Source organism: Bathycoccus prasinos, assembly GCF_002220235.1.
Source record: "Bathycoccus prasinos genomic : Chromosome_4".
NCBI classification, from domain to species: Eukaryota; Viridiplantae; Chlorophyta; class Mamiellophyceae; order Mamiellales; family Bathycoccaceae; genus Bathycoccus; species Bathycoccus prasinos.
Window position 1 is genome coordinate 135919 of NC_024005.1, and position 24110 is coordinate 160028.

Sequence of the window (24110 nt, forward strand, 5' to 3'; positions counted from 1 at the left end):
GTAATAGTAGTAGTACAGGTACCGGTAGTAGTAGTTATACACAACGCTTTAAGAGCCTATTATAACTTTAGTTTCGTTTGTTCTACGTCGAAGAAGAACTCTCGTCTATTTACTCAGCAGCGCCGCTTTCCTGGCTTTCATAAACGAACTCCCTCCGTTCAACTCTCTCAGAATAACCGTCGCTCTTTTCTCCGCCACCTCCTCGATCGCGCTCTCGTGCGCAATCATCTCCAAGTTCTCCTTGACCGATTTAAACGCCTTCCCGGTATCCATCCCCATCATCGACATCTGTCTCATCTGTTGCGTGTCGTTCAACGTGTTGTTCCCTAGAACTAAACCGAACACCCCACCGAGGCCGAAAAAATTCAAAAAGTACCACGACAAAGACGACACGTACGTCACGTCTAAACTCTGCAAATCTATCCCGCGTTGTAACATCGATCGAAACCTTTGCGTCAACGGAAACGGCACTTTCCCGACCACGAACCCAGTGAAGAAGAAATTCACCCACGCCATGGTGAGCATGTTCGGAACGATCATGTTCAAATTCTTCGTCAACATTTCGCTCAACATCGACGGATCCGAGAGCATTTGTTGCTGCACGTTGCTCTTCTTGCTCTCTTGACTGAACACGCCGACGGTTTCGTTGCAGAAATACTCTCTCCGTTTCTCGAATCCTTTCTCGCTTAAATACCCACAGTTTTGCGCAATCCTCGTCGCTCTCACGACCGCTTGCGCTTCTTTTAACCCGTCGTGGTCGATTTTCTTCCCCGACGATGATCCTTGCCCGAAGATTTTCGAAACGTTGTGCCGAATGACCCCGACGAAGAACATCGCGATCGTGATGGGAAGCAACACGTACAGTCGGATTTGCGGGTCCAAATGGAGCAACGCGTCGTGTGATGTTAACGCTCCCGTTCCTCCTGCTCCTGGTACTCCTCCTGATAAAGATGACGACGACATTGCTCTCGAACTCTCTCCGTAGTAATACTCGTTCTGTGTATCTAACTCATGAGTTGTGAGGAAAAATGGAAGTCACGTCTCTCGTTTTTCCCCAGACTTTTCTCAAGTGAAGAAGACGAATACTAACGAGATGATATCGATTTTGCACGACGACTTTGTTGTTGCAAAAAGAAGACACAGAAGAATATTTGCCGCTTTCCTCGCTCGTTTTTAGTAAAGCTTCTTCGTCCTCGTCGTCGTCATCGGTATCAACAACAACAACGACGACGACAACACATTCTTGAACGAAATGATGAATAACGACGAGAAAGACGAGAGGAAAAACTTCTTCCTCTCCGAAAACTTCTCCGCGTTGGACGCGCTGAATTCAGATGATACGCACGATGATGATGACGATGATTACGAGTACCCAATTTTTGATCACATCGGCAAGTGTCGCTTCATGTTACCGCGCACGCATCCGGATTTTTTGGATTCAGAGATGAAAAATCAACTCCCGAGGCAAAGCGAGGAAAGCAAACGAAAACAGGAAGCGTTGAAAGCGCGAGCGATGCGACTGAGAGACGCGGAGAAAAAATTCGCGCAGAGAGAGCACGCGGTAGAAGTCATCGCCAGTCGGTTTAAAGGAGGAGGACCGTTGTCCTTGCTTTACCGAGCGTTACACGAAAAGAAGCGGGTGAAAATAGTGACCAGGAACGAGCGAGGCGTGAGAGGGTGCATGGAGTGTAACATATCGGCGTTCGATAAGTACTTTAATTTTGTGGCGCACGATATCGAGGAGAGGTATTCGGTGCGGGTGAGGAAGGAGAAGGAATACGTAAACGGTAAAGGGGAGACGAAAACGAGGAGGAGAAGAGTCATCGAACAGAGAGAGAGGAAAGTGAGTCAGATGTTTTTGCGAGGAGAGAGCGTGGTGCTCGTCGCGCTGGCGGAAGACAAAGAATACAAAGAAGAGGAAGAAGAAGATATAGACGCCGAAGACGATGAAGGAATAGCCGATGGCGAGGAGGAAGACGTAGCCTTGGGATAGAAATAGTTCTCGTCATTGTAACACTACAACCTAGGATTAAATACAATAGATAGCGCTAAGAAAGAATAAAATTCACTTCAAATGTTCGCTCACACGTTACTATCGTTACTTTTCCCACCCCCCATTCTCGTTTTCGTGAAATACTTCATGGAACTCCGTCGTTCTGCATACTTATACTTTCGCGTACTCGAATGACTATTCGTGTCACTGCCACCGTCGTCAGCCTCCTCCTCTTCATTCTTTCTCTGCTCTTCCTCTTCGCGCTCGGATTTATCCAACGCGTTTGCTATTTTATCGTACTCCGAGGGTTTGTATTTGGACACGCACACGAGAACGTACGTCGTGACGTGCGCGTAAGTTTTCACAAACTGCGTGAAGGTATACAAGCTCGGCGACGTGAGCGATTGCCTCCCCGACTTCGCTTCTTCTTCGTCCAACGCTCTCTCGAGCACATCCGAACGTAACTTAGCTCTCACGGCGCCATCGGTCATCGCGTTGAACAAAACCACGCACTCTTCGCTGTTGTGATTTTCAATCAGCGCCGTTTCGCTCATCGACGTGAGCGCTACGTTTAGTTGTTTCTGAACATCATCGATTAAATGTCGGTACTTTCGTACCAACTCCGTCGCCACCGATCCAGATTCCAACGGAAATAACATCGCAATCATCGCGTTGTATAACCGACTCAACCCCTGCGCTAACACCCGGTATTCTTGCCCGTTGAAGGTTTTCCCGATTTCTACTTCAGCGGCCGATATCAACCCTCCCACGCGACTCAATCGACTCATCGCGGATTGCTGCTTTTGACTGAGCGAGTCCTTCTCCAATCGTTCGAATAACGCGTCGTCGATGCCGTCTCCGTCGTCATCCGTATGCATGCTACCCTCGAACGAAAAATTCAAATAGACGTCAACGATGATACCCAACACGTCTCTAATTTCCTTCGCGGCTTCCGCCGCGTCCATCCTCGCTGCATCCGCGGCGTAAATCGGCGTCACCGTCCTCGCCACCGCTAAAGCAATAACCACCGCCATCACTACCGACAATACCCGCTCCAACGCGTTAATCACCGGTTCCTCCTTATAAAACCCTCCAACCCCGCACACGACAAACGTCAACTCGCACACGACGAACATGTACTCGTACTTCGCGCCAAACTTTTTCTTATAACATCTGCATACTAAGCTCACCAATGCGACGCTCGACGCGAGTATCGCACCAGATGCAACTTCACACAAATTAGTATCTTTTTTCCGAATTTCGTGCACCGAGACAATCATCGGCACCACGAGCGCGCCGCCGAGAACTGTACCCAGAATCCTTAAATAACTCTTTCGCATCATGCTTCCAATGTTCGAATCTATGAGAAAAAGGAGAGAGATATTCACCCACAAGGTGAACCCTTTATACCCGTCGTCCGAGTGGCCGGCGAAGGCGTGCATGATTGTCCCGAATAATAGCGCCACCGTCGCTTGCAGAGGTGGGCCGCGCGCGTGCGCTTTCGTGATCGAAAGGATTGAAAGAAAAGGATGATTCATTTTCTTCCACGGCGGGTTCATCTCATCACGTGTAACGAACTCACTTTGGGGGTCTCTTCAATTCAAAGCAAGAGTCGTGGTACTCACAGAGTGGTAGAGTAGTGCTCTCGTCACAGCAGACAAGAAAACCCCGCAAAATATGATTTCACGCGCTCAAAGTGTTTTCGGAGGTGCATTCGTTTTCACTCTTTCTCTGTGAGTGTACGTGTAAGTGCGCGAGTTGTAAATGCAAAGTGCGCTTTAAAAATGGAGTTATTCCATTGGGGGAAAATTCCTTCAAAAAACGACACGTAAAATACCTCATATAGGTGTTACTGTTGTTAGAAGAGATTTAGAAGAGCGATGAGATTCGCGCACGGGTGGCCGATCGAGAGAGACTCTCCTTTACTCTCTTTTTCCTCTTCTTTGTGTTTGTCTTCTTCTGCTTCTGAAGACGACCCCGAGGACGAACACGAACGACGACTTTTAGTAGATGATGATGAAACCAACGAGAAGCATCATCGACGAAAAGCAACGACGACAACAACAACAACAACATCGGAAGAGGAAGAAGAGAGGAGGAGAAGACGACAAAAAGCGAGAAAAGAAAAGAGTAAAAGTAAAAAGAAGAATATATACATCGTGTCGATATCTCTGGACCAAACCTCGCGGATGCTCGCGATCGTGACCTCGATTGGAGGCATCGAGTTGTGGGATTCCGGGCAAAATAGGACGTTGCTTTGCGCGAAGATGAAATCTTCTTCTTCTGCTGCTGCTTCGGAGTACGTGTGCGCGGAGTGGAAACCGAATTATTACGAAAGAGAGAACGGCGTAAAGGACGACGACGACGACGACGACGAGTCGATGTCGGCGTCGCACAAAGAGAGGACTTTGCTCGTGTTGACGCGAGCTGGGAACGTGCTGGTGTTTTTGGTCAGCGTAGGGAACGTGGAGGAGTTCGGTAGGAGTAGCGAGAATAATACTAGTAATAACAATTCAAACAACGCAGGAGGAGGAGGAGGAGGAGGCGGTTCGGAACAGAGATGCGGCACGATGCGGTCGGCGAGTTGCGTGTTGAAGAGGGCGATTAAGGTTAAAGTTGTTTCCAATCCTTCTTCGTCGTCGCCTTCGCACGATAGTAATAATAATAATTTAGCGCCGGAAGAAGAAGGTTTGGAGACATCATCCGCATCCGCATCGTCTGTTGCGACGACTTTTGCGTGCGCGAAAGATGGCCAAGGCGTTTTCTTCGGAACGAGTCGAGGCGGATTGGCGTACGCGGACGTTTTTCCGAAAGGCAAACTTTACGCGACGACGCATTCTTCCGATTTGGTTTTGAAAGAAATATTGGTAGCGAACGATGTCTGCGCCGCGCTCGCGCCGAAACATCATCGGAGAAGGACGAGCAGAATGAGTTACAGTCACAGTTTGGGTCATACTTCAGGCGACGAAGAGTACGAAGATGAGGACGACGAAAAACGAGCGGATTTCGAATTCGACGATAGATATTCCGACGAAGACGAAGAGGAATACATTCGAAGTATAAGTCCGAGAGAAGCAAGAAAAATAGCAACGGTAAATACCGAAGAAGAAGAAGAGGAAGAAGAAGAAAAAGAAGAGCGGCAACGCGATGCCGTGGTAAGTATACGAACGACTGCGGCGTATCGCGAGGAAACTTCGTGCGTGGTGGCGCTCGCGAGCGGGCGATGCGCAGTTGTCGCGTTTTCGCGAGAGGAAGAAAAAGAAACCACCACGGAAGTAATCTCGTGGTTAGGAGACGGAAATTGTTCCGCAATTGCCGCGCATAGCACAGATAACATTCAAAGAATAGCCGTAGGAACTGGCACAGGGGACGTGGATATTTTTTCGATAGTCACGTCACTCGCGGCTGCCTCAGCGAGGAGAAAGAAAAAAATTCGATTCGAGCGAAGGTTTAGGCATAGTAAAGAAGAAGAACGAGGGGATAGCGGCGTCTGCTCATTAGTTTGGACGAAATCTGGAGACGCGTTGGCGGTTGCGAATAGTGGCAAAGGCATGCCCTTGAGCGTGTGGTCTCGGGTAGGTACGAAATTGTATGCGCACGAATCGTCGTCATTGCTGGAGGAAGACGCTTCCACTAAATTCAACGCTAGATGTTTGTGTTGGAACGGTAACGCCTCGAGCTTCTACTCGGAGTTTTCTCTCTTCGACGTCGCGACTGTTACATCGTCATCATCATCTTCTTCTTTGAAAAGGAGTACGTTTCGGGAAATCTCGTTCGTCATTTCGCCACCGGATGCAAACGTGAGAGTACACCCTCGCAACAGTCGCATGTCGCGACAAAGATACACGTCTTTATCGAGAGAAGAACAGTTAGCGGCTTCGACGAAACCAACATCCGGCGTTCTTCTCGGCGCCGATCGCATCGTTTTCGTGGAAGACGATGACTCGGACGACTCGGATAAAGATGACGAGACGACCGCTGCGACACATTACGGAGAAGACGACGAGAGCGACGACGAATACGGCACCTCGACTCGCGACGGCGAACTTGTCGACGAGAATCAATACGATTCCGAAGCTGATCTTTTTGATAACTTTTCTTCGTCTTCGTCATCTTTAGATGTTATCGAAAAGCGCCGATTCAATGATGGCACGAATGGTATCACCGATGTCGCAAACAAGGCCGTGCTCTCTCCGTCTTCGAGACATCTTCAAAATAAACTCAAGAAACAAAAGCGACGAGAATATCGCGAAAAACTCAAGCGCAGGAAAGAGAAGCGAGAACGCGACGCTCGAATCTCTTCGAAGCCTCCGAAACCGCTTCGTTGTCGACACGAGCTACTTCCATCGGAATATATCGCGACGAGGTTTCCGGCTCGCAAAATCGCCATTTCGCCGGATGGATTAGACATCGCCGTCGCTGGATCGAGAGGATTCGTGACGTATTCGCTGACGAGGAAAAAATGGCGCATGTTTCGCGACGTCTCGAAAGAGAAAAGAATTCGCGTCACAAAAATGGCTTGGCTTACGCTGAGAGGAGATGCGTCCGGGGAGAACAAAGAAAATGAAGGCGTCGCGTTCAATGCGTTAGCTGTCGCGTGTTCTCGAACGGACGATCCGACAAAGCATGAACTGCGCGTATACGCGGCGGCGACGCAACCACTGGACGAGCAGTGTGAAATCGTAAAACCGCATTCACTCGGGGCTATTGCTCCGGTGGCGTTGGACGCGTGCGGCTCGCACGTCTTAGTCATATCACCACCGTGTGAGATTGCTTTGTTTGAAGTCCGTGTGAACGGTTTTGGAGGCGTGAACAGCAGTGAGATGACTTCAATCGGCGGGAGTTTCGTCTCTTCTCTTTTCGGCGGGTCGTTCTCGACGAGCGCGAAGAATACCGCAGCAGCTGCTATTAAAGCCGAACTTCGCGTCGCGAGAGACGTTTCCGGTCGACGCAGGGTTGCTAGTGGAGATGAATCGTTAGCCCCACCAATTGCCGCTGCTTTGTGGGTATCGAATCACGCCTACGAAAGTCCGAGAGCGATGCCGGCGCCTTCCATGTGCGCTTTGTTGCGACCGTGCGGGACCTTGAGTGTGTTGAAACTCTCCGGCCAAAACGCCGGGAAAGAAGTCAAAATTAAAACAAGTTCTTCCCAAAACAACGACAACAGCAACAAAGTCAGTACTAACATAACCGAGCGTTTCTGGTTAGCCGCGCGCTCGACGGATTTCACGGGGAACGGCGTTTTGCCCGAAGTCGACAACGCGTGGTGGACGTTTGGCGAGAACGGATTGGAGGCGAGACACGAAGATTGGGACGATTTATTTATGACCGTTCAAGAAGAAAACGACGACGATGACGAACACGATGATGATGATAATGACGGCTTCGATGCGCACGAATTTGACGAAGAGTATTCCGATTCGTTCCCGATATCTATAAACTTGGAACAGTTTCGAGCGATTTGTGCTACCAGACGTCTCCATCACGAACGTAGTTTTGGCGCCAGTGGCGGCAGGATAGACGTCAGCTCGGTTCAAAAATCCATATTACCGTTATTATTGAAGAAATCTCTCGCGAGGAGAGACGTTGGTGCGGCGAGAATATTAGCCAAGGAAGCGAGAAAACGTTCGAGACGATTGTTTTCGTACGCTTTGGAATGGTTGATTCACGACGCTCTCGAGCAAATACAAGGTGATGATTTCGACAACGAAGACGAAGACGAGGGCAACGAAGTCAGCGATGATGGCAACGATGAGGTATATTATAAATCTGTTAGCTATGACATTACCAAAAGAGAACTTCTCAAGCGATCGTTAAATCTCGCTCGCGAGTTTGAGGAGTTCCCAGACGTCGTCGTTTCTGTCGCGCGCAAAACCGATCAAGACATCTGGCCGAAACTGTTCAAATCGTGCGGCGTAAAAGCGTCTACTTTACTGAAAGCTGCCATCGACAGAGGTCGGTTACGCGTCGCTAGTCGCGGCTTAGTCGTCAGTTGCTACATGGACGGCGAAGAGAGTGGACGCGAATTAGCGTACGATATTTTAGACGCCGCGTTCGTCTTGAAAGACTTCGCGTTGATTGGAGAAGTCGTTCGGTTTTTATCGATTGGTTTTGATATGCTGGACAAAATCGATGCTACTAACGATGATGATGACGAGTTCGAGGAGGAGGAAAGAGGTGGTGGCTTCTTTTCCATGCTATTCGGAGGTGGTGGTGGTCAAAATGAAGATGGTACGAACAACGCCAACGGACTCACGCGAAGAGAAAAGAAGGAAGAGATTGAAATGCTAAGGAGAGAGCGGCTGATTTTAGAAAAAGCGTTGGAGCACAAACTCGATGAGATTGTTTTTGACGTCGACGCGCGTTCGTTGGGGGCATTTTACCGTCGCGTACCGAAAGAAGCGTTTGACGTGTACGACTATTTCGTGCGAGAGGCGGACGGCAAGTGTTCCTTTAACGTCGACGACGACGAGTATAACCAAGATTTTGACGATAAAACAAGCGTTTTATCTTCTCCACCAACGTCGCCGACGTACAGCGAAAGCAGCAGGAAGAGTCCCAGAGGGACAAGGAGGAGAAAGAAGAAAGAAGTGAAAACGAAAGCGCTCGGGTTCAGCGGCGCTTTGAAAAGAGCCGTGGACACTGCTTTATCCCAGAGACGATTGGGAGGAGGAGGAGGATCAATGTCGACGGGATCATCGTCTTCTCTTTTTGATAACAGAGATAACGACGACGATAACGACGAACGCTACGCGTTAGAGGTTGTCAAACGCTCGAAAAATCTCGAGTGGACGCTCGTCCTCGCCACTTTAGCCAGGGACAAGAAAACGCTTCTGGAACTCATCGACTTGAAAACATCCGACGTCATGTACAACGCCTGGAGGCAAGCCGTGGAATCTTGCATAGAAGACGACGCGGACAAAAACAACAATACCTCCGGTGGTAAACACTACTTTCGACGAGAGGACCAAAGAGAGGAAGACTCCTCTTCTTCCGAAGACGAAGACGGCGTCGGAAGCGAGAACAAAGAAGCGCGAAAGCACTCTTTAAAGTCTTACAAAAGAGCTTTCTTCGCGCAATTACTCGCGGACGTGCACACCGAGTCCATGAGGGAGCAGAAAAAGAAGCGCGGGTCGCAGTTAAACATCGTCATTCCAGACGCGCCCGAGTTCTAATTTACTACCACGGATTTGTTACTTTTTAGTATGTCTCTGTGTACCACCACCAAGCACCAACAAAAACAAAATTTTCTTCTTTCAACAAAAAACTACCTTTTTTTCATTTCTTTTCGTAATTCATTTTTTTCACAAAGCCGCGTCTCTCTCTGCTTTGCACTTGCAACGTCAAAAAGTCGACGCGCGAATCGCTCTTTCTAGATATCTTCTCAGAGAGAGAGCGCACGCTGCTAAAAGAACAGCGAATACGGAGAGTTTTTCTTTATCGCTGTCTCTCTTTGTGTGAGTACCGTGTGCTGCCCTCGACGAGAAGTACTCATATAATACTCTTTCTCGTTTCTCTGTTGTTCTCGTGCGACATCATTCGATTTGGGCCGCGTGTTCTGTGATTTGCGATTTCCAATCTCATCATCGCGAGCAGAGGAGAGAGTCTCTGGATAGAAACAAACGAAATTACTCTCAAAATGACAAAAAGGGGAAAAACCTCTCGCGGTCGTTCTCGAACGACGACGACACTAAATAGTCGCGGTGATGAAAGTCGTCGCAAAGGTTCGTCTTCTCTCGTAAAAGCCGTCGGTGGAATTCTCGCGTTGCACTCAATCTCGTCGTCGGTTTTTGTGCGCGCGTTCGACTTTAAATCGGAAAAGAACCAAGCGTCGTACGAGATGGAGGAAGAGAAGTTCGGCCCGTACGCGTTTCCGAACCATCACAAGATTCCGAACGAACGCGGGCCGTTCGGGGAATCCTCGAGTTTTAAAGAAGCCGTGCAAGCGTGCTTGGAGGAATCTCCAGTGCACGGGTTGTGTTACGACCAAAAATACGGCGCGATGAAAGATTGGGACGTCTCGGAAATAACCGATTTTAGTTGGGCCTTCAGCGGGTACACGCACGTGATCGAGAACAACGGGGAACCGACTGGACGAGCGAACTTTAACGCGGATATTTCCAACTGGAGACCGACGAAGGCGAAAAGAATGGATCACATGTTTTATTACGCCGTCGATTTCAACCAAGACATCTCCAAGTGGGGGTGGCGAGGCGGGATGGCGCACAAGCAACCACAACCCGGGATGTTTCAAGGCGCTATTGAGTTTCAAAGACGGTTTAACTGTCCGGACGCGATCGAAGGGCCGGTGCATCAGTGCCGAGAAAACGAAGGGTGGAAGCCGCAGGAGAGCTACATGAGGAAGGATGGCGGTTTGAGCGGCGATTTTCGCAAGTCGTCGGAGGGCGGCGACGGGGGCCTTTCTAAGCCGCGCCCGTTGTCCGGCGAGTTGGGCCACACCGAAATCTCGGACGAAGACGTGGAAGCGTTTTTGAAAGCCGAGGACAAAGGTATTCCGCTGTCCGAAATCTTGAAGATAAAGAAGTCTTTCGGAGGATCGTCCTCCTCAGGTAAGAGTTCTTCCTCGTCTCGAGAACAAGAAGAACTCGACGAAGAGAACGACGACGAGTTGAATCAAGAAATTGAAAGCTTGAAGTCCAAGGCGAAGAAGTACGTCACGTCTTCGAAATCGTTCGATCCGTCGTACGAGCCGCGGTACGAAACACCGAGCAAGTACAACCAAAACAAAGTGACCTCGAACAGTTTCAGTTCGTACGCGTCTTCGTTGGACGGCGTTGGTCTCGGTGAATCCGAGGGGACGACGCGCAAAGGCAGCGAGGATGTGGAAACGGTGAAAAACTCCAAATTCGAAGCGGAGAAGATGTTGTTGATGAAACAGTTATCCGATCTCGAGAACAAGAACAAGGATTTGGAGAGCAAGACCAAGGGCAGCAGTTCGTCTTCCGACGACGACGGAGAGGAAGAAGAAGATGTCTTGAAGACAGTCTTGGACAAGAAGCGCGCCGCTTCGTCCTCTTCATCTTCTCCTTCCTCGTCCTCTTCGTCCTCGAATGCGGACGAAAAGAAGAGTGGTGATAGCTCGGAGTTTGAATTGCTCAAAGCCATGAAGGCGAAACTTGATAGCGAAGTTCAAACGTTGAAATCTGAAATCTTTGACGTCAAAGACAGTCAACAAGACGAGGACAACTCTCTCAATGAAGACGGTCACAAGTATTTGGAGGAAGACAAAATTCGCAACGCCATCGGTAAGTGTTTGCAAGAAGCCGCCGTGGACGGCAAATGCACCAAGTATGGCGAAGAGTCCGGTTACGGCGAGATGCCGGATTGGGATGTTTCGCACATCACAAACATGGAAAAGCTCTTCTACAAGAAGTGGCACTTCAACGCTGATCTCTCGAAATGGGATACTTCGCACGTCACGAACATGAAGAAAATGTTCTACTACGCGTTTGAGTTTTCTCAAGACTTGTCCGATTGGCAAGGTGAAGCGGCGGAGAACGAGCAAGACAACATGTTTAACGGCGCCTCGAGATTCCAAGCGAACTTTGTTTGCAAAGACAAAGAGACTGGGCCGGTGAAAACGTGCATCTCGCTCGCCGCGAGCAAAGGTGAAGTCGAAAAGAAGGAAGAGGATACCACCAAGGAAGAACCCGAACAAGACGAGGAAGAAGAAAAAGAAGACAAGGTACCGGTGAAAACGTTGGTGTCCGAGGACGAGGAGGAAGAAGCTGCCGAAGAAGCGGAAGCGGAGATGCACAAGCACGACTTGGTGAAGCTCACCGACAAAACTTTGCACTCTGCCATCTCCAAGTGTTTGAAAGAGGATCCAGTCACTGGCAATTGCGACAAGTTCGCCGCGAGCTCTGGCTACGGCGTCATGTCGCACTGGGACACTTCTGAGGTCACGGACATGAAGAAGGCTTTTTACAAGCGCGAAGACTTTGACGGCGATATTTCTCAGTGGGATACCGGATCGGTTACGAACATGATGTACATGTTCTTCGGTGCGAAAAACTTTGACCATTTCATCGGCTCTTGGGATGTTTCCAACGTTGCGGACATGTCTTACATGTTTTATGATGCCAAAAGCTATAACAAAAACATGGATAAGTGGGACGTCGGGAAAGTCGTTTCAATGCAAAAGATGTTCTTCAACGCGAAAAGCTTCGATAAGCCGATTCACTTGACGTGGCAAGGTACCGCGGCGTCGACCAAGCAATTACACTTGCTCAAAGACGCCAAGGCGTTCAACGAGAAGTATTCCTGCGAAGATGAAACGGACGGTCCGTTGACTTCGTGCTCTGAGATTGGCGCCGCCGCCGGGAAGAAGACGGGATCTTCCAAGAAGGTTTCTAAGGAAGAAGAAACTTCCGCCCCGCACGCGGACAAGAACGTGGAAACGAAGGAGTACGACATTCAAGCGTTTGGCAAGTCCATGACGGCGAAATTGGAGTACGACGACGAGACTGGACAAGTGAAGGGTTGGATCATCGATGAAAACGCGGGCAAAGAAGCCATGCTCGGACAGCGCAAGCGAGGCACTTGGAGATTTTTCAAAGCCGCCGACCTTGGCATGGCTGCCTCGGGAGCCGAAAGCAACTTTAGAAGTTCGATCGTCTACCCATTGGCCGGTGCCTTTATCGTTTTTGCGGCCGTAGCTGCCTACCGCAAACAACAACAACGACAAGAAAAGTTGTTGGTAGCTGAAACGAAAGAAGACGATTTGGAGTCGCAAGGCGTCGCGAGTTCGGCGCGAAGAGGATCCAAGTACGGAACCTTGGCGTAAAAGAGAAAACTTTAACAAGATCAAATGACTATATAAACGACCATTTTCTTTGTAATTCTTAATTAACATTATTAAAACGAATATATTCGAACATATATACGTGCTCTTCCTACGCTCTTTTTCGTAATAGAGCTTTAATCCGTCGACTTACATGCCGATACCAGACTCGTGGACTCGATGACGATTTCTTCGATCATTCCCCTCCTATTCCCATACCGATGGACTCGGTGACGATTTGTTTAATCATCTCCTTCTTCTCCTTCATGGGACAATTAAATCTCTCCTCCAACTCTTTCCGAATCTTCTTGATGGATATCTCGTCCAAGTCTGCGCTTTGCAACATCGCGACGATAGCTTCTCTGATTTGCTGCTCCGTCGGTTGCGGATTCCCTACGACACTAGCGCTGACGTTGTTGTCCGTCGAAGGTATCGCTGCTGAAGGCGTAGGTTCCCTCTTCTCTGGCTCGGCTGCTACTGCTACTACTTCCTCCTCGCGTTTCTTCTCTGGCTCAGCTGGCTCTTCCGACGGCGCTTTCCTCGCCTTCTTCGCCGGCATCTTCTCTTCCTCCTCCTCTTCTTCTTCTTCTTCTTCTTCCTCCTCCTCTTCTTCTTCCTCCTCCTCTTCTTCTTCTTCTTCTTCCTCTTCTTCCTCCTCTTCCTCTTCTTCCTCGTCGTCGCGCTCAACCTTCTCGCCGGTCAACTTTTCAATCTTTTGCAACGCCGCTTCCAACTTCTTCTTCAAATCCGCGTTTTGTTTCTTCAACTTGGCGACTTCGTTCGAGACTGCTTTCGCTGGCTTGGCGGCTTTAGTCGCCGCTTTCTTCTTCTTCGCCTCCGTTTTCTTTCTCTTCTTCGTCGCCTTCGCGGCAACCTTCGCCTTCTTCTTCTCCTTCAACTCCACTTTACTCTGTCTCCCTTCCGTCGCCGCCGGTTTCTCCAAAAACTTCAAGATTCGTTCGATTTGCGCCTCCTTGGAGCCTTCCGCGCCGCTCCCTCTCGGCAAATCGAACATGTCCATGATTTGAAATCGCGGCTTTTGGAAGATTTTCTCCAACGCGACGACTTTCTTCTCTCGGTCTTTCACTTCGTCCTCGTAGACGAAACCGGAAAAGTCCAGAATATCTCGTTTCCGCGAGATTTCTTTCCCTGGCGTCTTGTACAAGAGCCGGTGGACGAGAACGAGGAGCTCGTCGTCTCTGTTTTCGCGAAAAGAAAGAGGAAGAGAAAGAGAAACAAAGAAAAAGAGGTCAGTTTAAAGTTAAAATTATCTTCCGTTGTTGTTATTTTCGCACGTACCGCTTCATCTTGTCCATCGCGAACTTCACGTTTTCAATCTCCCTCAATTTCACTCCTTTCCCGACCTGCTCTTTCTTCCTCTCCTCTCCTTTTTTCGTTGGGGATTGCAACACCGTCGCGGATAAAAACTCCGTCTTCTTCCTCTCGCGTTTCCCGGTTTTCAGTTCCGGTTCCTTGGCGGAGTTGTGCGAGGCTAACTCTTTCGCGATCGACTTCTTCGTCGTCGTCGTCGTCGTTGTGGTGGTGGTCGTCGAAGTTGGTTTCGTCGGTTCCGGAATTATTGTTGGAGCGATTGGTGGTGCGGTAGGTTTTTCCTCCTCCTTCTCTGCTCTCACTTCTGGTTCTCGTCGTTGCTCCGGCAACTTTTCAGCGGCAGCATCATCGGGCGCAGAAACCGTAGTATTCGTGGCTTCGGTATTCTCCTCCATCGTATGCTCTCTTCTTTATTATACGTGTACCTAGTCGTGAGTTTTGTGTTTGAAAAACTGTTTTCCAAAAGTGTCGAGTGTTTCGAATTTCTTTTAGGGTTTGAAAATTTTGAAAAGACAGCCCTTTTACTTTTTCTTTCTGAACTTCTTCATTTCGGTCTCTTCGGGTGTTGTTTGTGTTGTTGATGAAAAATGATGAAACCATCATCATCATCATCGAAGACGTTCAGAGTCGCTTTTAGCGCATCATCCCTCGCCGCCGCCGCTGGTGGTGGTGCTGCCGGAGCGAATTCAAACGGTGGTGGTGGTGGTAGTAATGGTGGTGGTTTTTTCCGGCAGATGAAAGAAATGTACGACGCGTACGCGAACCAATCGAAACAACTCGAGGAGATTCGTCGAGCGACGAACGTGTTGGAAAAACGGAGAGACGAGTTTGCTCGTTTGAAAGTGGAAAACGAGAAAAAGAGGGAACAATCGGTGGAGCTTTTGAAAGAAACCGTGGAGGGTTTACGGGTGCAATTCGAAACCTTGGAGAAGGAGAAAAGAGAGGTTGGGAAGGTGGTGGATGCGATCGGGAAAGGCGCGGAGAAGAAATTGAGAGAGAAATTGGAGAAAGAGGAGCATGCATTGGAGCAACGCGTGGATGAGATGTTAGAGAAAGAAGGGTTGTTTTTCGGAGGAGGAGAAGAGGAGGAGAAAAAGAAGAAACCTCCTCCTCGGTAGGAGATGGGGAGAGTACTCGTATGTGATGCGTAAACGCTCAGTATGCAGTAGTATTAGATTTGAAAATTTTAGCGAAGCGGATTCTCAACGGTTGAGAACGAGAGGCGAACGGGGGTTTTCATCGTCGTCGGCGTCGGCGAGAGTTCTTGGTTTCTTCGACGCGTGGAATGAGTGATCGTCTTCTCTGTCGTCTTCATTATCTTGCGACTCGAAATGATGATTGAGCGGTTGCAAGACTCTTCGAGCTCCGCCGGATTTCAAGAGCAGCGATGTATTTGTAGTAGTTGTTGTGGCTTTCACAGGAGTTGGCGTTGATGCTGTTGTAGTTGTATGTGTAGTAGTTGTAGCAGTAGCCACCATGGCGTTGTCGCTTTTGTTGTTGCTGTCTTTCATCTCTTCGAGTTTCCGAGTGAGATCTTTCACTTTGAGCTGCAACGCGGCGGCGGCTTTGAATTCGCTCGCGGCAGCCGCTTTGGATGCGGCAACTTTCATTTCGCACGTTGACGTGACCAGACGTTCTTTCTCTTCGAACGAGCGTTCTAACTCCGCGCGTTTAGCATCGAACGAAGCCTCTAAATTTGCCCGCTCCTTTGTGACGCGTTCCGTTTCCTCTTCTAAAGCTTTCAATTCGAGCGCGAGTTTCTCCTTGGCTACATTTTCCGCCGTTTGGACGCGTTCGTCCGTAGTCTCTCGCAACGTTTGCATCTCTAATTCCATCCTCTTCAAAGTATCAAACATGGTCTCTTTCTCCGCTTTCACAGCTTCTATCGCTAACGTTGTCTCTTCGTCCAATTTTACCTTCATCGCCGCAATCTCATCCGCCGATGCCTTTCTCGCTTTCGCAATCTCCTCCTCCATGGATTTTTGCATTTGAATCTTCTCTTGCATCATCTCCTCTTTCTGACGACCAAATTCCATCTCAGACGCTTTTAACTTATTCTCCGTCTCTGAAGCGAGGTCGTTTTGCTTCCCTAAAGCGTTCTGTAAACTGCTCTCGGAGTCTCTCAAAGCCGATTTCGATTTCTCCGCTTCCGCTTCCAAGACTTGCAACTTCTCTTTGAACGCGTCCAGCTCCTTGCCCTTCTCCAACATCTGGTCTTGCATTGTTTGGCTCGCTTCTCTTAACGTTTGACACTCCGTTTCCATCTCGTCTCTCTTCTTCGTCTCCTCCTCTAATCGTGCAAACATCTCCTCCATGACTTGTTTGTTTTCCGCAAACGTAGATTCCACTCGGACTTTTTCCTTTACCGCGTCGTCGGTGATTTTCTGCGATTCGATATACGCGCGCTCGGCTTCGCTTTTCGCATTCTCGGCTCGAAATTGGTTTGCTTCTGCGTCTACCGCGCGAAGTTCCGCGAGTTCGACTTTGCTTTCAACCTCTCGCAAGTTTTCCAAGAGGGCGATTTTCTCCTTCTCGAACCAGAGCTTCTGCTCCAACGCAGTCGAAGCGAGTTCGCTTTGTTCTACATTAACTGCGCGCATGCAATTTAATTCTTCCACCATTCTCGCGTATTCTCCTTTGGTATTGGATGAAGATGCTTCGGCTTCGGCTCTTTCTAATCCCTCGGTAACTCGCGCGAGTTCCATGCGCAATTTGACAACTTCCGGAGGGACGCTGACAATTTTGCGCAACTCCAATAACTCGCGGTCGACGTCGTCTTTGTCTATTCCGTGTTTTTTCAACGACGCTTCGCGAAGCTTTAGAACCATCTGCGTAGAGCTGATGTTTTGTTCTAAACGTTCGACGAGTTCGTTGAGATCATTTACTTTCGATTCGAGGTGCGCTTGTTTGGCGACGGCATCTCGTTGCCACACCAGATTCGCACGATTCGTCTCCAAAATATTCTTTTCCAAAGCCGACGCGCGTTTCATGCCATTTAAGACCAGTTCGGCAATTTTTGAAGAGGCTGTGCTAGTGCTGTTCTCGCCCCCTTCTTCCATGCGCGCGTCTTCGCCCAACGCCGCTGCTAAAAATGCCGATGAAGATGACGTTTTCGTCGTCGTCGTCGTTGCTACTATTTCATCAATCATCGCCCTCAATCGCGTCACTTCCGCGTCCATAGCGGTCGCATTGTTGTTCGTATTATTGTTATTACTATTAGCTTTACTTTTGTAGGGCGTATTCCCAAAGTTCATGTGATTGTGAAACGCGCGTTCGTTTACTTGCGCTCTCACTTTGACCAACTTTGCTCTATTCGCAAACTTCAACGTCGACGCCGTCTCGTCCGCGTTAATTAACGCCGGCGATACGCACGCAATCACCGCACATTTCGCGTTCCCGCCCAAGGCGTCTTTTAACAACCACGTCAACTTGGAATCTCGAAACGCCACGTGCCTATCTCTCCCGTTGGCCACATCTACGAGTGATTTTATCACGTTCCCAAGCGCAGATAACGACTTATTAATCGCAGACGCTTCTTTTAATCTCGCCCCAGTCGCCTCGGTTGCTTTTTGTCTCTCCGAACCAGCTAAATCGACTAAGTGTAACGTCCGTTTTTTCTCCTTGGTCGTGCGCCCTCTGGTCGTCGAAGTTAGCGTCACCGAAAACACCGAGTGCGAACGAGACGAGTTTCTATTCATCTCCGTTTCGCCAACTCGTCGCCTCGCCGAGCCTCTCAAAAACGCCTCGTACGTCTCTTCCGCGGAATTCACCTTAACTTTCGTCAAATTTTCCACGAACGTACCTTTCTTTGGATCTTCGCGTATCGCCAACTCCCCTCCGCTAAACGACCCAAACGACGGAATCGATCCGGTATTATTCCCGCTATCCTCCACCATCATCCCGTCCATCGCGATACAATCCCCATTACCATCACCACTACTCAACAAATCTGTCAGCTGCTCGTTATAAATCTCCAAATACGCGCACGTCACTTCGTGCGTCACGTCTTCATCATCGCTCGCGGTATTTTTCGTAAACTCGAATATCCTTCGCAACGCTCGCGGGATCAATCCAACGTCGTTACTCTTATTATTTTCCGCGTCATCCTCTCCCTCGTTTTCGATCGCATCTCCAAACCCTTGCATGGTGTACGTCTTCCCCGCCCCTGTTTGCCCGTACGCAATCACGCACCCGTGAAAACCTTCCAAAAATTTCTCCACCACCGATTCGCCAATGGTTGAAAAAATCGCCCTTTGCGAGGACTGTTCGTTGCGCACGAAATCAAATTTAAACGTCCCTTGCGCGTTGTTCGTTTTCCCTTTTAATTCGATCACGTTCGATATCTCGTCCGCAAACACGCACTTCGTCGTTTGATTGTTAGAATTGTTCTCGCGATGGTCGAACGGCCGGACGCGGACGAGGACTTTGATGTTGTCCGTCGTGTTTTCCTTCATCTTGTTCTTTGTTTTTCCCCTTCGCTCTCGTGTGAAAGATTATGATGATGATTTTTAAAGAGAGAGAGAGAGAGAGAGCGTGGTGGTGGTGGTGGTGGTTAATGCGAGTCTTCAACGCTCTCCTCCAAGTCGTAGTTATGAAATTGTTGTCGTCCTCAAAGTCGCGCGTTTTTGCGCGCGTGCGTGTGTGTTGTGTATATCTACAGATGAGAGTAGAAATTTATGAAGAAAGGGGACTTTAAATTTTTCAACTGTGTTTTAACAAAATCAGTTTCGACTGGGGGAGGTACACGAAAATACGCGAAAGCGCACTCTTTATCTCTCTCTGCGACTATATAAATACTACAACGACAACAACGCTTTAGCGGCGAAAAGTAGATTGGCGATTGCGCACAGGCGCGCGGTGTCGGTAAACCGCTTCGTTTGCTTCTCGGACGGTATACATTCCTCCGTTTTGTTGAAAAGCTTTTCTGTATTTTTTTTCTCGTCCCCGTCTTTGTTCTTCTTGTCTTTTTTGTCGCCGGAAGAAGAACTCGTCGAATCGGATGGCGGTGGAGCTCGATATCCGCCATCCTTGTATATGGCGTAGAGCGCCCACGCAAAAACTAAAGGTGTCGCCGCGTCGCCTCGGTAGAAAGAAGAGTACGCGCCAACGCTCGTCGCGAGAACCGCGGTTCCGATAGCAAAGACGACTTGCGCGCTCGCCGACCCGATTTTGGCCAACACCGTGTTCGCGTTGATTCCGCACGCGCACAAAATCCACGCAAAGTGCGTTCGGATCGGGACCGAAACAAACCCGCTCTCTGCGAGCGCAAACCTTCCGTTCACCTCAAACACTCTCTCCTTCGAAGACCACAACGCTAAAGCTTCGACCCCTAACACGAAGGCGTTAATCCAATGCCTCCTCGGTTTCTCCGTCCACTCTCGAAAAGTAAAGCACCAAACGGATTGCAAAACGTTCGCCAACGCGAAATATCCAGTCGCATTCGCCGCGAACTGTTCGTCCTTCGTGTTGGTGAAAAACATCGACCTCATCGCGAAGACGAATTCGCTTGTGAAAATAAACCCCCAGATGGCAAACGCGTACCCGGCCGGAGTGAACAACGACCGATATTTCGACGTTCGTCGAATAGTATTCTTTTTAGTCGCATTAGCGTCGTTCTTCTTTTCATCATCGACATCAGCATCAGCGTCCTCCTTGTTTTTCTTCTTCTCTTCTTCCTGAGCTTCTTTCATCTCTTTCGCCATTTGGTCGTCTATCCTCCCCGGAATGGACACGCACAGAACGTTGAGCACGTAGGATGTGAAATTCACCACTCGCCAAACCGCTAAAGTTTTCCCAAAGAAAACGAATGTTTTTGGTTGTTGTTGTCGTCGTCGAAACCCTCTTCCTTCCCTCGTAAAAGACAAGTACGGGTCGATGACTCGCTTCGTGACCTGGTACACTCCTAAACATCCCGTCGCGATGAGCGAGACCAAAGCGTCCGCCAACGGTAGTTTCATGCTAAGAGATGGATATCTTTCTCGTTGTCACGTGAATTTTTGTTGGTTTTTTTAGGCGTTTGAGCATTCGGTCAATTAATACTACGTACTCAAAAAAAATCTGACTCATCACTTGAGAAGCGATCGGTTAACGATTTCCCTCAGAGAAAAGCTCTCTTAAACTCCGAGTGAAAGTTCTTTTCAGACAGTTCTTTGAAGCGCGCACTTCGCGTAAAAAAGAAGCAGAAAGAGATACCATGTTTGCCTCCTCTTCCTCCTCTGTCTTTGTCCAGTTTTGTTGTTCGTCTTCTGCGAGGAACAACAACAGAACAAAAAGTAACGTGAAATTGCGATCGAATTCTTCTCTGTCGTCGTCACCTTCAACGAAGAAGAAGTCGTTATTCAAAAGGGCTGCGACAGTCCTCACTCACGCCTCGTCCGAGTCAAAAGTGAGCTCGAAACACCTCCCGGGGAAAATTATCCTCCAAGGGGAAAACAATTTGGAAGTCACGCCGGCGATTCGCGCGTACGTGGAAGAAAAGTTGGCCAAAGCAGTGGCCAACGCCGATCCGAGGGATGTGCGGGAAATCGATTGCAGAGTGGCGTCGCGAGGCGGCGCGGATCACGCGACGAAAGGGGCGCACGTGTGCACGACGAAAGCGACGGTGTTGACCAGAGCCGGGCAGATTGAAGTCGTCGAGGAGCACGAGGATTTATACGCGAGCATTGATAAAGTCGCGGACGGTTTGAAGAGACAGTTGCGGAAGTTTACCGAGAAGCGCGAAGGCAACGCGAGAGGGAAGAAAGAGGAAATATTGATGGCGGCGGGGTCGCAAGACGACGACGAGGACGAGGTACCGCCGGCGGCTTGATCGAACACTTACTAATACTAAGAAAGGGTGTAGTACATAATAAAGCGTTTTTAATACTACCGTAATATAATACAAACGCGCGCTGATTTGATTTTAACGAGTACATGCGCTGCTGTTCTCTAAAAATAACTCTCACTTGACCACGTCGCTGATTTTCGGAAACGCGTCTGTTTTACTCAAAACAACCACCCGATTCTTGTGCGAGACGTACCCTTTGACGAATTTGCGGTGGATGAGTTCGGAAACACCGCACTCGATTTCATCTAAATCGTATTCCGTGTTGTTATTGTTATTGTTATTGTTATTATTATTATGTCCGTGTTGATTTTTCATCGCCGCGGCTATTTTGCACGCCCTTGAAAGCATCTCCAACTTCACCTGGTTCGCTTTCTCGGGCTCGAATTCTTTCTGAATTTCGCTCGTTTTCTTGAACAGCGTTCGTAAGCAATAAAGGCGTAGCTTTTCAAACATCAAATACGTGCCCTCCCTCACGAATCTCGCTTTCCTTCTCTCCAACGCTTGTTCCAACACCCCCAACTTCCCCATCTTTACCGCCTCGCACACCTCCTCGTACGGTTTCAAAGCGTCTTTATATTTCACGAACAACTTTTTACTCGGCACGAAACCTAAACTCAGCATCACGGGAACTAAATACTTCAAACACGCGGTTTTATTCTTTGAAGAGCCTCTCGGACACCTCTCGAACGCGTACTTCAAATGTTCGCTCGCGCCTTCGTAATCGTCGTCAAACACCGCCAATCTGCCCACGTAAAAATGATACGTCACTTTTTCTGAGCTCGGAAACGACTCTTCGAACGGTAGAAACGTCGGCAGATTCACCGCGTTGATTAAATTCTTACATAAATGCAACGCGTTCAGCTCGAAATAAATCTTGAACAGTTCGTTGACGATTTTCAACTGCGCCAACTTCTTCTCCCGCGTCGACGTTTGCGACGAACATCGATAGGCTTGCATGAGTTGCGCCCCGCACGTTTCCAACCTCGTCGCTTTTTTCCCAACTTTTCTCGAGTGATTGTCCGCTTTTTCCGCGCACAATCGAGAATCTCTCGTCATTCGCTTCATCGCTTTTATCGTCCAAATCACATCTTCCGGTTCTTCTCTCGCTTTGAAATCTTTGATAAAAACCGCCATCGCTTCGTTGTGATAATCGTAACACTTCTCGAACGAGCTCTGTTTTAACTCCAGCGACGATAACACCAGTTTTTCCCACATATCGTCGAACGGTTTTGGCAGTTGATTTTGGTACCGTCGCGTGCACTGTTTCACTTCGTTTTCGTTCAACGACAAAGAAGTCGTTGTTGGTTTTCCATTGAAGCAATCTTTCAAAATACAATCCACGCTGGCCAGTCTCGCCAACTCCTCGCCGTCGCGCGTGTGTATCGCGGCGATGAACTTTTCAACGTGCGCGTCCAACACGTTGTGAGTGTTCTTCATTGTATCTGCAGAACAACTCGCGGAAGAAAGAGTTGCACAGAATGACGAATTTTTCCAAAAACTCTCGAGATTTGTGCTTTTGCCGCCCTAGTCTCTCCATAAAAACAGCAAAAAAGAATAAATAAATACGATGTTTACTTCCATGGCGACGACGACGAGTTCTCTCAACAGACTTTTAGGTAAGGACGATGATATCTTTCTTTTCTCTTCTTTTTACCCCGCTTTTCGAAAGCGATGTCTTTTCGGTTCTTCTTCTTCGTTTACGTCGTTTCAAAAGGATCCGATGAACTTTATCATCAGAGAGCCGTCAAAGGTGTTTTGGAGTCCATACTAAACTACAAATCTTTCTTTCTTTCTTAACGCAATATCTCTTCTCTCTTCTTTTTGAAAAACAGGATTACAAACGAAAGTCTCCAAATCCTCCTCTTCTAAAGTTTCGCGAAAAGGCTCGGTGGTCGCATCGTCGAAGAAGGACGACGAAAACAATATTCAGCCAAAAAGGATGGTGATGATGGGAAAAACGTGTTCGAAAACAACTTCGAATTTATTGGTAAAAAGAGGCGAGCGACAGAAAGTGCGGAACACGCCGGCGGGGAAAGAAACGAACGCGCCGTTGGGAGTGTTCGTCTTAGAGTACGACGCGTCCAACGAGGACATCGAAAAGACGAGAAACTGGAAACCGATCATTAAGATTGCGGTTTCCGGAGCGGCTGGGATGATTTCGAACCATCTCTTGTTCAAAATCGCCTCCGGCGAAGTGTTCGGCCCGGACCAACCGGTGGCGTTGCGATTGCTCGGTTCCGAGAGATCTCAAGTGGCGTTGGAAGGCGTGGCGATGGAATTGGAGGATTGCTTGTTTCCGTTGCTGAGAGAAGTGGATCTTGGCATCGATGCGAAGAAAGTGTTTGAAGATGCGGATTGGGCGTTGTTGATTGGCGCGAAACCGAGAGGTCCCGGGATGGAGAGAGGCGATTTGTTGGAGATGAACGGCGGCCTTTTCGCCGAGCAAGGTAAGGCGTTGAATGAAGTTGCGAAGAAAACGTGTAAGGTGATGGTGGTTGGTAACCCGTGCAACACGAACGCGCTGATTTGCATGGCGAACGCGCCGAATTTAGATAAGAGAAATTTCCACGCTTTGACCAGATTGGACGAGAATAGAGCCAAGTGTCAATTGGCGTTGAAAGCGGGCGTGTTTTACGAAACCGTCTCGAACGTGACGATTTGGGGCAACCACTCCACGACGCAAGTTCCGGACTTTGTGAACGCTAAAATCGGCGGCGAAAGGTGCACGGACGTGATCGACGATCAAACGTGGTTGGAGAACGATTTCACGCCGGCGATTCAAACGAGAGGTGGATTGTTGATCAAGAAATGGGGTCGATCTTCCGCGGCGTCGACGGCGGTGAGCATCGCAGACGCGATAAAAGCTTTGGTAACGCCGACGAAAGAAGGCGATTGGTTTTCATCCGCGGTTATTACCGACGGTAACCCGTACGGCATCGAAGAAGGATTAGTCTTCTCCATGCCGTGTAGAAGTAAAGGTGACGGGTCCTACGAAGTCGTCGAAGGGTTGAAAATTAACGATTGGTTAAGAGAGAGAATCAAGAAGTCCGAGGAAGAGCTGAGCAACGAGAGGGGGTGCGTGGCGCACTTGATGGGCGTTGAAGGTGCGTCGTGCGTGATGTTGGAAGATACGCTCTTGCCGGGTGAAATGTAAA

General features: G+C 48.9%; 12 protein-coding genes across 12 annotated transcripts; 6 read left to right on the forward strand and 6 right to left on the reverse strand.

The window, feature by feature from the left end:
* Positions 1 to 105: 105 nt before the first annotated feature.
* On the reverse strand, positions 106 to 963 carry Bathy04g00820 (predicted protein; the record flags this gene model as incomplete). The annotated part of the gene is made up of 1 exon (XM_007513812.1): positions 106 to 963. One exon carries the CDS (start codon positions 961 to 963, stop codon positions 106 to 108), a length of 858 nt encoding a protein of 285 aa, XP_007513874.1.
* Positions 964 to 1252: 289 nt separating this feature from the next.
* Positions 1253 to 1993, forward strand: Bathy04g00830 (predicted protein; the record flags this gene model as incomplete). The annotated part of the gene is made up of 1 exon (XM_007513420.1): positions 1253 to 1993. One exon carries the CDS (start codon positions 1253 to 1255, stop codon positions 1991 to 1993), a length of 741 nt encoding a protein of 246 aa, XP_007513482.1.
* Positions 1994 to 2082: 89 nt separating this feature from the next.
* On the reverse strand, positions 2083 to 3531 carry Bathy04g00840 (unknown protein; the record flags this gene model as incomplete). Its single annotated transcript, XM_007513751.1, has 1 exon — positions 2083 to 3531. One exon carries the CDS (start codon positions 3529 to 3531, stop codon positions 2083 to 2085), a length of 1449 nt encoding a protein of 482 aa, XP_007513813.1.
* A 342-nt stretch (positions 3532 to 3873) lies between these two features.
* On the forward strand, positions 3874 to 9168 carry Bathy04g00850 (predicted protein; the record flags this gene model as incomplete). Its single annotated transcript, XM_007513700.1, has 1 exon — positions 3874 to 9168. One exon carries the CDS (start codon positions 3874 to 3876, stop codon positions 9166 to 9168), a length of 5295 nt encoding a protein of 1764 aa, XP_007513762.1.
* A 464-nt stretch (positions 9169 to 9632) lies between these two features.
* On the forward strand, positions 9633 to 12800 carry Bathy04g00860 (predicted protein; the record flags this gene model as incomplete). The annotated part of the gene is made up of 1 exon (XM_007513694.1): positions 9633 to 12800. The coding sequence occupies one exon, from the start codon at positions 9633 to 9635 to the stop codon at positions 12798 to 12800; it is 3168 nt and encodes a 1055-aa protein (XP_007513756.1).
* A 193-nt stretch (positions 12801 to 12993) lies between these two features.
* On the reverse strand, positions 12994 to 14524 carry Bathy04g00870 (protein DEK; the record flags this gene model as incomplete). The annotated part of the gene is made up of 2 exons (XM_007513591.1): positions 12994 to 13996; positions 14097 to 14524. The coding sequence occupies 2 exons, from the start codon at positions 14522 to 14524 to the stop codon at positions 12994 to 12996; spliced, it is 1431 nt and encodes a 476-aa protein (XP_007513653.1).
* A 192-nt stretch (positions 14525 to 14716) lies between these two features.
* Bathy04g00880 (unknown protein) lies at positions 14717 to 15247 on the forward strand (the record flags this gene model as incomplete). The annotated part of the gene is made up of 1 exon (XM_007513596.1): positions 14717 to 15247. One exon carries the CDS (start codon positions 14717 to 14719, stop codon positions 15245 to 15247), a length of 531 nt encoding a protein of 176 aa, XP_007513658.1.
* An 84-nt stretch (positions 15248 to 15331) lies between these two features.
* On the reverse strand, positions 15332 to 18583 carry Bathy04g00890 (predicted protein; the record flags this gene model as incomplete). The annotated part of the gene is made up of 1 exon (XM_007513710.1): positions 15332 to 18583. The coding sequence occupies one exon, from the start codon at positions 18581 to 18583 to the stop codon at positions 15332 to 15334; it is 3252 nt and encodes a 1083-aa protein (XP_007513772.1).
* A 342-nt stretch (positions 18584 to 18925) lies between these two features.
* Bathy04g00900 (predicted protein) lies at positions 18926 to 20086 on the reverse strand (the record flags this gene model as incomplete). Its single annotated transcript, XM_007513688.1, has 1 exon — positions 18926 to 20086. The coding sequence occupies one exon, from the start codon at positions 20084 to 20086 to the stop codon at positions 18926 to 18928; it is 1161 nt and encodes a 386-aa protein (XP_007513750.1).
* Positions 20087 to 20322: 236 nt separating this feature from the next.
* Bathy04g00910 (sigma 54 modulation protein/ribosomal protein S30EA) lies at positions 20323 to 20937 on the forward strand (the record flags this gene model as incomplete). The annotated part of the gene is made up of 1 exon (XM_007513578.1): positions 20323 to 20937. One exon carries the CDS (start codon positions 20323 to 20325, stop codon positions 20935 to 20937), a length of 615 nt encoding a protein of 204 aa, XP_007513640.1.
* Positions 20938 to 21069: 132 nt separating this feature from the next.
* Positions 21070 to 22392, reverse strand: Bathy04g00920 (PCI domain-containing protein 2; the record flags this gene model as incomplete). Its single annotated transcript, XM_007513510.1, has 1 exon — positions 21070 to 22392. The coding sequence occupies one exon, from the start codon at positions 22390 to 22392 to the stop codon at positions 21070 to 21072; it is 1323 nt and encodes a 440-aa protein (XP_007513572.1).
* Positions 22393 to 22534: 142 nt separating this feature from the next.
* On the forward strand, positions 22535 to 24109 carry Bathy04g00930 (malate dehydrogenase; the record flags this gene model as incomplete). Its single annotated transcript, XM_007513517.1, has 2 exons — positions 22535 to 22571; positions 22788 to 24109. The coding sequence occupies 2 exons, from the start codon at positions 22535 to 22537 to the stop codon at positions 24107 to 24109; spliced, it is 1359 nt and encodes a 452-aa protein (XP_007513579.1).
* Between the last annotated feature and the right edge of the window lies 1 nt (position 24110).